Source organism: Pinus tabuliformis, chromosome 3_2 (genome assembly GCF_031772625.1).
Source record: "Pinus tabuliformis cultivar Carrire ecotype Pingquan chromosome 3_2, CPIR1, whole genome shotgun sequence".
Classification (NCBI taxonomy): Eukaryota; Viridiplantae; Streptophyta; class Pinopsida; order Pinales; family Pinaceae; genus Pinus; species Pinus tabuliformis.
Window position 1 is genome coordinate 521,532,754 of NC_142302.1, and position 11,239 is coordinate 521,543,992.

Genomic DNA, 11,239 nt, shown 5'->3' on the forward strand with positions numbered 1-11,239 from the left:
ATGTACACCAACACAGCTAGTCTAAGTGCATGTACACCAACAACTGGAGCTAATCTAGGTGCATGTACACCAATACCCCCCCCTTAAGCATAACTTAGGTGAGTGTGATGCAAAATGAATGAGTCCCGGCAACACGACCATTTTAGGTACCCATATACAATGCATAAAAAGGAGGAAAGAGGGAAAACCCAGTGGGAGGAAAACTCCCCCTCAAAATATAATGCAAGGGCGCCGTCGCTGCTGCTCCATCGAACTGTGTGACTGTAGAGTAATTATGTAAGGCAGCTTGATTGTTTGTATGCGAAAATAAGTATTGATAAAATGGCTGCTGCTGTAAGGCCTCAAGATTGAAAGTTCTCGAGATCGAATCTGATGAAGTACTACTTATATTGTTATTGTTGCGCATACCCATTTGTGGATTAGCCGCGTTGGAGCCCGTTCCCAAGTTTTCTGACGCTGGCCCATTTTTCAGGTGGTAATTAGGCACAGCAGGGCTTGTAGATGCCGGATTTAAAGAAAATAGCTGGCTTCGAGGACAAAGATAAGTTTGAGCCTTGGCAACTCCATCTGATCATTCTTGAGTTCGTTCTTTAGCCCGTTCCCTCGCGTGTTCTCTTGCTATTGCTCGAGAATCTGCTGCCCTCGCTCCTGCGCCTTTGACACTAGCCTCGTTTTCCAACTCTATTTCCTGCTCCGCCTGATCTTTAATACCCTCGTCTTCAGCTTTGGGTTGTTGATTTGGAATATTTGGGGTCGATCGGCGTGGAAGCTGGTTGAGTTCGTCAATGGAGGTCTTTGCTTTCTTGATCAGCCAATCCACGGCTTTGCTTGGACGGTCGAAGCCGAGCCTGTCTTGGACGTCGTAAAATTGAATGGCGGTTAGCGCCGAGAGCCGAACTCGTCGGTCTCGGGGACCTTTCGCAGTGTAAACTTTGTTGTGGCGATCTTTTCTTCCGGTGGAGCGAACAATGTGACCGCCTTCCACTTCCACTATTTCGCCCATGGGTTGCTGTTGCTTGGGAATACTGGTTCCCGGTGGCCTCCCACGAGGCGGTCTCTGATCAGAAGAATCCCTCTTGTTGTCACGGATTCTCCGTGCCAAATCCACATCTTCATTTGCATGCGTAAGTAGCAAAATAGAATCTGATTGAGGAACAAAATCAGAAAATGTATACAGACGAGATTGATCATTTACCTTGCCAGATGCAATCTTCACATTGGTTTGCATATCATAAATGCTCATGGAATCTGGGGTAAATTCCACTTTCCTTCCGCTGCCTGTGTGTGTCATCTGATACACTGAGAGAAGATTCACAGAAAGCCTTGGAACATGCAAGACATTTTCAAAACTTCCATCTTCGAATTGCACTCTTCCTTGTCCAGTTGCTGCAACTGCAGAATTATCCCCCATGAGAATGGGAGGACCTAAGTATGCATGTAGAGAAGAAAAGGATTCCTTTGAAGAAGCCATATGATGTGAAGCTCCTGAATCAATGATCCATTCTTGTGGTGCAGAATGAAGAGCAATCAAAGCATGCCCGTTACCTCTTGGATCTGGTGCTTTTCTCCAGACTTCTTCTTAGCATTCTCAGGAATGTGGTCTCCAAGAATGTGTTGCTGGAGTGTCTGCGCCATAAGATCTATAGTCTTCTTCATGCATGCATATTCAAGATGAAAACCACGGTGGCAATAATTGCACATTGATTGCCCTTTCGTTCCTTTCCTTTCCTTTGAGCCAGATGATTCATCAAGGGGTTTGGGATGTCCTCCCTTTCTTGGATCAGGATCCTTCTTCCCTTTTCCTTTCTAATGGTCTTTGGAATTTGCCTTTCCTTTTGCATGCACAGTAAGTGCATGCGCTTTGGAATTTTTAAGTGTGCCCATTTTGACGAGCTTATCTTGCTCATGCATCAAAGACTGAATAAAAGAATCCAGTGAGGGCATCTTCCAAGCTGCACCAGTTGCAGATCTGACTGTGTGGAATGTAGAGACGAATACTGCATACTTTGGACCAAGTTTTGATAAAATGGAAAGAATGAATTGATTTTCTTGCTTGGATTTGTCGATCCCGCATCCTTTCAGCTGAAACAACAAGGCTTTATACCTTGTGAAAAAATCTTGAATGTTCTCAAAGTTTCTCGGATCTAATGAGTTTAACTCATTTTCGAGAATGTGACCTTGCATTTCATCCTGTTTTCCAAACAATCCTTCCAAAATTTTCCATACTTCATTTGGAGTTGAACATGATTCACCATGAAATAGCAGTTCCGGAGAAATAGATAAACATAGGATGCCAAAGGCCTCGTCCATGCGATTGAAATATCTTGTTTTCTCCATTGCTGATGTTGGTTCAACTTCCGTTTCCATGGTTATTCGAAATAAGCCTCTACTTCTGAGATGAAGTTGAATCTTTGGCTTCCATTCGAAATAATTATATGGAGTGAGAATTGCCGATTGTGGAAACTCCAATTTAGACTCCATTCTTTGTTGTTGCTTCAATCTTCTGAACCTGCAAATAAAATTGCTTGTGCACTGATTAAAAATCCCTGTGCTCTGATACCATGTAAGATTTTTGAGATACATAGATCTAGATCTGCAAAACAATAAACAAGCTTGCAAGAGAAGAAGGAAGCGAGCAAGAATTGAGAAAAGAATAAAATTGATTCTACAATATTAGTTTTAGAATAAATACATAAAAACAACTAAGTTAAGCTTAGTTGTACATGCAATAACTAGAGCTAACAAAAGCTAAGTGTGCTTTATCTTATGTTAATGTGTACATGTGCCACATGCAAGCAATAAGTTAACTGGAGCTAATCTAGGTGCATGTACACCAACACAGCTAGTCTAAGTGCATGTACACCAACAACTGGAGCTAATCTAGGTGCATGTACACCAACATCTATGGTAATCAAATTCCGCAGGTTGGAGATCAACTTTCAAGATTCATAGTGAGGTCCCTATCCGAAAACTTGAAAGGAACAAAGAAGGGGAGCACAAAACTAGAAAGGGCCTAAGATGGCTTTTGTGGAGGACTGACTCGCGTGATCTAGCAAAGATCTCGAAATAATGAATATAATTAGCGACACATCATCATCATGTCACTTAAATTTCAGAATTCATTCCTAACAAAATGAAGAGTATTTATAAGCAGAAAAAGGGTGCAGAAAAAGTTTATTGTTATTGTAAATCAGAACATATGTGATTTACCAAGTTGACGAGTGGAAGTAATTCTGTGCAAACTACCTGCAACTCCAAATCAATAAAAGTTTCCCAAGTTGTAAACAACATGTCACACTGTACAATATTCTCTTGTTATCCCAATCCAAAGAGACAAGGACTGGTACCTTTTCCCCACTTGTTGATATTTCAATTCGAAGTGAGTACCTGTTTCCCACTTGTTCAAATTTCAATTCGAAGTGATATGTAGAACTTTCTTATTTGATAAGCTTTAAAATAATTTGCGAACTTTTACATATGACCTGGTTAATTTGAGGATATAATTCAATAAATTTTCGAACTTTTAAATATGAGCTGGTTAATTTGAGGATATAATTTTCCGATAATCGATTTGAAGGCAGTATTCCTTTTTATCTTGAGTAGTGAGAGTGGCAAAATGTATTGTCAGCTGTACTTTGTTTTTCTCTCTCCGTATTGTGTCTCTTCAACCAGAAATTGAGTAGTGAGAGTGGCAAACTGTTTTCTCAGCTGTACTTTGCTTTTCTCACCTTTTCCCCACTTGTTGATATTTCAATTCGAAGTGAGTACCTGTTTCCCACTTGTTCAAATTTCAATTCGAAGTGATATGTAGAACTTTCTTATTTGACAAGCTTTAAAATAAATTTGCGAACTTTTACATATGACACTGGTTAATTTGAGGATATAATTCAATAAATTTTCGAACTTTTAAATATGAGCTGGTTAATTTGAGGATATAATTTTCCGATAATCGATTTGAAGGCAGTATTCCTTTTTATCTTGAGTAGTGAGAGTGGCAAAATGTATTGTCAGCTGTACTTTGTTTTTCTCTCTCCGTATTGTGTCTCTTCAACCAGAAATTGAGTAGTGAGAGTGGCGAACTGTTTTCTCAGCTGTACTTTGCTTTTCTCTCTCCGTATCGTGTCTTTTCAATCAGAGTAAGAGCTTGCAAGTCTCTAGCCGATACAGTAGTTGTTATATAGGGCCTGGCCACTCATTTTATCAGGTTGTTTTCCTTTACCGTATCGTGTGTTTTCAACTATAGTAGCTTGCACATCCAACTATGGCGAACAGAGTCATTGTTATAGAGGGCCACTCAATTTGTCAGGAATTTGGAGGAGTGGGTCATCTGCTTTTGAACACAGAATTTCATTATGTCGCCACTGTTTTCAAATCTGTCTTAGAACTCAAGCATAGAGACAGGCTAGGATGTAGCGCAGAGCAGATTGATAGTAATATTTTGTGGAGGAATTGAAGTCGGTCGGTGAATTATTGCAGGGCTTGGGAGCGGGTCCACCGAATGATAAGAGAAGACCGGACAGACGGTAAAAAATTTCGGAAAGTTTTGGTGATGGTCCTCCTTTTCTTCTCTTTGATTCGATTGACTGAAAGAGATGCGGATCGATGGAATGGTCAGAGCCCAAGTTATACGATCATCCACTAAACCGAGGGGACGTGTTCTGTTAATGGCGACCCCACTGTTGTGTAACAATTATGATTGATTGTGCGTGACATGTTATGTCCAGCCATATAAAACAAGTGCAATAGATGTATCATCAGCTTCCTGCGTCGGCCCGGAGGATTGATGATGATTTGGATTTTGATATCGGCCGTTTGTCTGCACTACATGGGGCTTAGTGGGGAAATGAGTACTTTTGTTTTTGTTGTATACGCAGTGAATAATCAAACATCTCTGACTTCTGCGCGCGTGGGGCTCCGGAAGTGGTAGACTTTCAGTGATATAAATAAAAGATTGGTATTTCAGGAGAGAGATAGCAGAAATCAAAGAGTATGCTTGTGATCTATATCATTGCGGTGTCACACTGCAGCGATAGGACCGGCCACTGCTGACTACATTCGGTGCGCCAAAATTAATCCCAATCATCGTAAATTACTTCCATATAGAAATAGCAAATTACTTCCGTATACATGCAATGTGATGAGTTTAAACTTAAAGTAGAGCGTGTGTCGGCAGAGAGTAGAGTAGTTAGCTGGAGAAAAGGCAAAAGGTTGGTTAGAGTCTTTATATATATATCCGTGATTGGGTCACTATAACGTGTTAAAGCCAAGAAGCAAGAAGTGAAGCCAACCACAGTTCAGTAGATGTAATGTGAGAAAAACAACTGCAGTTCAATAAATGTAATGTGAAATATATAGCGTTAAAGCCCAGAAACAAGAAGAGAAACCAATAGCAGTTCAGTAGATGTAGTGTGAGAAAACCAACTGCAGTTCAGTAAATGTAATGTGAAAAATATTTATTAACAGAAGTTTATGTCGTGTGACTTGTGTGTTTTCCTCCTCTACTTTCCATCACAGTCTGTAAAAACAGTGTGGGAATGTATTTTCCACTGAGAAACATACTTTTGTTCACCAAAAAGTACAATCTCATTACATAGACAAAATCCAAGAACCCTCACAAGACTGGGAAAAGAACCAGCACTAACATATAAAAGCAGTGGAAATTACATACATGGCCCGTCTTCTTCAATACCAATGGGAAAAGGGACCACCAAAACAATACATGAATCCATGCCTTCGGAGCTAATTCTACATTTTTTACTTGGATAGGTAGTCGAAGAAAACCCTGCGTCGTTTTGGCTGCACTCACTTGCGTATGGGTCGGCTGGGCTCCACCGGAAACACACCAAGTTCTTATAATGTGCCCGCGCTGGGGTGTACCATCATCCCGGTCCATTGGAAACCCGAGGGCCGAAACCACTGCCCATGAATTGGACCGTCAGATGTTTATCTCCGTATGATTGCTCTTTGTTATAACATTTAAGAAGGATAGTTCGCCAGTAGTTGGAAAGACATGTTAATGGCTTCTTTATCCTTGTTGAAATTAACTTGATTAATTTTATTACAGAATTTTGAAAGGTTCAGAAAATTTTAGGGAAGGAAAACAGAGTGAATAGGGCTGAAGTGAAATAATTGACTTCACTTCTGTCATTTCAGATATGGAGGAATTTGTAATCCATATAAATATTGTGGTTTATTTCTCATTGACAATATATTCAGGAATTTGTAATGATTGTGGTTTATCCCAGACTGGCAATTGTGGATATTTAGTTTAGAAATTTCTTTCTTAAATGATATTTGGCAAGAAAGTTTAGTTTTCACAAGAGAAGAAAAAGGTTAAAATTCATCCTCGGGAAAATTTTCATTCACATAACTGATAAAAACATGTGAAGGGAAGAAGACCAGAGATAGCCCTCTAATTAATAACTATTTTCACTTCAAATACAGATTGTAACTGAAAACTTGGTGATGCCAAAAGTTTACTAAAGATATTAGTAAATTTCTCTTCAATGAAAATATTTCAAATTAAGAATCTTCAAATTAAGAATCCTATATGGGATGTTATGGCCAATGAAATCTATATAGATCCAACTAAGTTGTGAGAAATATGTATGATGCTTTGATTATCACACCAAAAATTAGAGACCATTGTCAATTTTCTTTTATTAATGATGGAAGCCAAAGAGCATATTACCAAGAACAACAATGTGATACTCAAGTTCTACAATATTGCAATTACTAATTGTTTATTATAGGACAAAGAAATATGAGTTGATCCAAGGGGTGGGTGCAGACAAGTTATGGTTCAACAGGATGCATTAGTCTCAAACAAATCATGGAAAAATAACATTTTAGATAAATATATATGATTTACCCTAGATATAGAATTTAGATTCCAAATATATATAATTTTTTTTCAGAAAATTTGTATATCATTATATGAAATTTAAGATTTTATAATAGTGGTATGTTATTTCACATGCAAAATATAATGCATGTGTTAAAAATATGAATCAACTTTATTAACCAACTAAGCAGCTTACAAGGTGTGAAACACCACCTGTAAGACTGCCTCTGTAGTATACGCTCTACCTCCATTCATTACATGAAGAATATATATAACAAATACACATTTAGGGAAGTTGAATAGGCTCCTAGAGAATAGGTAAAGAATCCTAAACTAGGTTTCGGTTTGAACTGTTTCTACATTAATCTCAACACTCCCCCTTAATGGAGAAATGGATTCACATATATGCCTAAAACTTCCCTAAACAACTCAAATTTGATTCTACCAAGAGGTTTGGTAAAAATGTCAGCAGCATTGTCACGACTATTACAATACTCAATATGGATTTCATTTGACTGAACTTTCTCCCTGACAAAATGAAACTGTGTACCACTACTCTTTGTGTTCTTATGAAATATTGGATTATTTACAAGTTTGATGAAGCTCTGGTTGTCGCATTTGATCACTGTTGCAACCTTCTATTCTTCTCCAGCATCAAGGAGAAGTCTCCTCAACCAAACTGCTTCACATGTCGCTGCACACATAGCTTGATATTCAGCTTCTGCAGAAGACAAGGATATTGTGTTTTACTTTTTGCTACTCCATGTAATGACCCCGGATCCAATGTTGAATGCATAGCCTGTTATGGATCATCTGTCATCTACATTTCTAGCCCAATTGGAGTTTGAAAAACCTATCAATCTAAAATCACATGAATCAGTATAAACAATACCAAAATCTAAGGTTCCCTTGAGATATCTTAAAACACATTTAGTTGCAACCCAATGGCTCTCAAGGGGCTTTGACATAAATTGGCTCAATGCACTGACTGCATAAGCCAAATGAGGCTTAGTTGTAGTCAAGTAAATAAGACTACCAACCAGCTATCTATACAACGTCGCATTTGCCTCCTTAGATCCATCATGATTCTGAAGTTTTAAATTTTGTTGTAAAGGAACTGCTGCAGCGTTGCACTAATCCATTTTGAACTTTTCCAGTAAGCTCCTTACATACTTACTTTGTGGCAAATTTTTTTGTCCAGAATCCCTCCAGACTTCCAAACCCAAAGAGTAGTGTAGCTCTCCAAGGTCTTTCATCTCAAAAACTTTTCACATCTGCTCTTTGATTTCTTTAATGAGATCATCAGCATTCCCAGTGATGATTAGATCATCTACATATAAAAAAATCAAAAAAATCCTTCCATCTTTATCAAACACGGTATAAAGATTAGGGTCATTTTTGCTTCTTTTATAACCATGCTGCAAGAAAAATGAATCAATTTTGTCATACCATGACCTGGGTGCCTGTTTTAGAGCATACAACGCTTTCTTCAATCTGCATACTAAATGTTCTTACCCTATTTGACAAACCCCTCAGGTTGCACCAAGTAGACTTCTTCTTTTAAGTCCCCATTTAAAAATGTAGATTTAACATCTAGCTAGTGAATCATCCAATGGTGTTTGGTAGCTAAAGCAATTATCATTCTGATTGTGTTTAGTTTAGCTACAGGGGCAAATGTTTCATCATAATCTATGCCTTCTTGCTGTGAGTGCCCCTTTGCAACCAGCCTAGCTTTATACTTATCTTTGCTCCCATCTGCCTTAAGTTTAGGCTTATACAACCTTTGCATCCTATGGGCTGTTTTCCTTTAGGTATTTTAACTAAATGCCAATATTTGATTTTGAGAAATGATTCATATTCCTCTTCCATAGCAGCCCTCCATTCACTATATTGATTGGCTTCTTTATAACTAGAGGGTTCAGTAACATTCATCATACTAGTTATAAAAGCATTTTCCCTATATCTTGGTGGTAACTGAGATTTCCAACCTGGTCTCCTAAGTAGTGGGGTCGCTTCAAACCTTGTTTGATCATTGTTTTCTAGACTTGGCTTGATAGCTACATCATCTTCTTTCCCTTCCTGCTATTGCATCTGCTCATTGTTGTCACCTGATTCATCACATCCTTCTTCCACCAACAAGGGCATGTGTCATTCTTCATTAGCACTCTCATGGCTTCCATCATTAACCTCCTCATGAAACATTACACGTCTGCTTACAAAAACTTTATGAGTAGAGGGATTAAATAGTTTGTAAGCCTTAAATTCTATAAAACACCCAACAAAAATACATTTGATGGCCTTTGAGTCAAGTTTCTTTCTATCTTCCTTTGGGATACGGGTAAAGGCTTTGCTGCCAAAAACTCTCAAATGCTTAACTGCAGGCTTACAACCAAATAAAGCTTCAAAATGAGTTTTTAAAATCTAAACGTCTAGTTGGAGTCATATTCTATAGATATATTGTAGTATTAATCGCTTCAGCCCAAAATCCGTTAGAAAGATTCTAACCTTTTAACATACTGCGAGCACACTCCACAAGGGTTCTATTTTTCCTCTCTGTAATCTCGTTTTGTTGAGGAGTGTGGGGTACTGTAAACTACTACTATATCCCCTTATCTTTGTAGTATTTGAGTACACAAGTTTTCTTATACTCTCCCCCTTGATCCAGTGGAGAATCCTGATGCATTTACCTGTTTTATTTTCAACCATACTTCTGAACTCCTTGAAGTATTCAAAAGCGTTGCTCTTGTTCCTCAGGAAATACACCCAAGTAAATCTAGGACAATCATTAATAAACAGTAAAAAATCGTATGCACCACCTAACGATCTTGTCTGCATAGGCTCACATAGATCTGTGTGTACAAACTCGAGTATATCTCTCTTCTTTCTATCACAATTCACCGAAAATTCATCTCTGTGCAACTTTCCAAGTGCACATGCATCATAATCAATATGAGTAGATTTTAAAACATGAAGACCTTCGACCATACCTCTTTTCTGTAATAGTAGAAGATCATTGAAGCTAATATGGCTGAACCTCTGGTGCCATAAGCCCACTATAGTCATGGCAGATGATGCCAATGCCTGATGTGGTGCGCTTTTGACATTTAGCTTGTACAATCCTCCCACACGAATACCTGATGCAATAGGTTTCATACAATCCAATAGGTATTTAATGACACAATATGATTTATAAAACTCTACCTTGAGATTCTGATAGGTTATAGTATAAATAGAGATCAGATTCTCTTTTATCCCTAGTACATACATCACATTATGGATATGTCTAATATTTCCATCATGCAAAACAACAAGAATATTACCATAACCTTTGATTTGGTACCCTTTATCATTACCAAGATAGATGTTTGCTCCACTATTGGTTTCTTTGAAGTCTTCAAACCATTGTCTGTTCCCTACCATGTGGATGGATGCACCTGAGTCGACAAACCAGGTATCTGCTACATCCTCCTTAGCTGAAAGTGCAGAGTCAGATATGAACAATCTGATGTTCTGACTCTATTCCTCATTAACAAAATGACTTGCATGCTGCTTATGTCTCTTATGGACTTCATCAAACTTCTTCTTCATGCAATATTTGGCTATATGGTCGGTTCTACCACAATAAAAACATTTGGTCGTAGAGTCAATTCTATTGAAAGATGTAACTTTTTTTTTTCTCAGTAAAATTAAACTATTTGTATTGAGTAAAATATAGTACAATCAAGAGAGACAAGAAACCGGCCGACCGGAAATGATGAAACTATCAACCTCGGTTTCGGAAAAGGAATGAACCATACAAAGAGCTACAGCTGTTAACTTCAGACCAAAGACTAATTTTTACCCCAGAGGGGAAAAATTCTCAACACGATGTTTTTTCCCTTTCTTTTTATTGACTTTTGTCCAACCATCCTGGGGAGAATGAGCTAAAGCAACTTGAAGACTAGAATTTTCCATCAGGGAGATCTCCTTATCTGATTTAGAAGAGGAGGTCTCATGGATGCATTTCTGGGAAATTGCTGAGACAGAGGGTTGCGCAGGAGTATCAGTGGGTGGATCCATCGATTGAGGCGCTTGGTCCGGTTCTGCATTGCTCTCTTCATCGTCCAAACTTGAGGAATCAGAGCTCACTGCTGGAGGCGGAGGACAAGGGGCCCAGCGTTTGGGTTTGGTCTTTATAATGTTTCCCTTTTTCGCTTTTGCAGGGAGCGATGGGAAAGAATTCTGTAGGTGCCTTGTTAGGTGACAATGGCGGCAACGGAAGGCAGTGTTTTCGTAGTCCAGGTTCTGGGTCCAAACAAAATCGTTGATCTTAAGATTGATTTTATCTGGCAGACCCTTGCTTAGGTCTAGCTCCACACATATTCTGGCATATGTGTAGAGACCTTGATGTTCCCG

General features: G+C 38.6%; 1 protein-coding gene across 1 annotated transcript; it reads right to left on the minus strand.

The window, feature by feature from the left end:
• Positions 1-571: 571 nt before the first annotated feature.
• LOC149181611 (uncharacterized) lies at positions 572-1,291 on the minus strand. Its single transcript, XM_089414265.1, has one exon. It carries the CDS (start codon positions 1,289-1,291, stop codon positions 572-574), a length of 720 nt encoding a protein of 239 aa, XP_089270391.1.
• Positions 1,292-11,239: the final 9,948 nt, after the last annotated feature.

Bases quoted from the DNA above. Each gene is read 5' to 3' on its own strand.
- LOC149181611 (XM_089414265.1), bottom strand. From the start codon at position 1,291: ATGACACACACAGGCAGCGGAAGGAAAGTGGAATTTACCCCAGATTCC.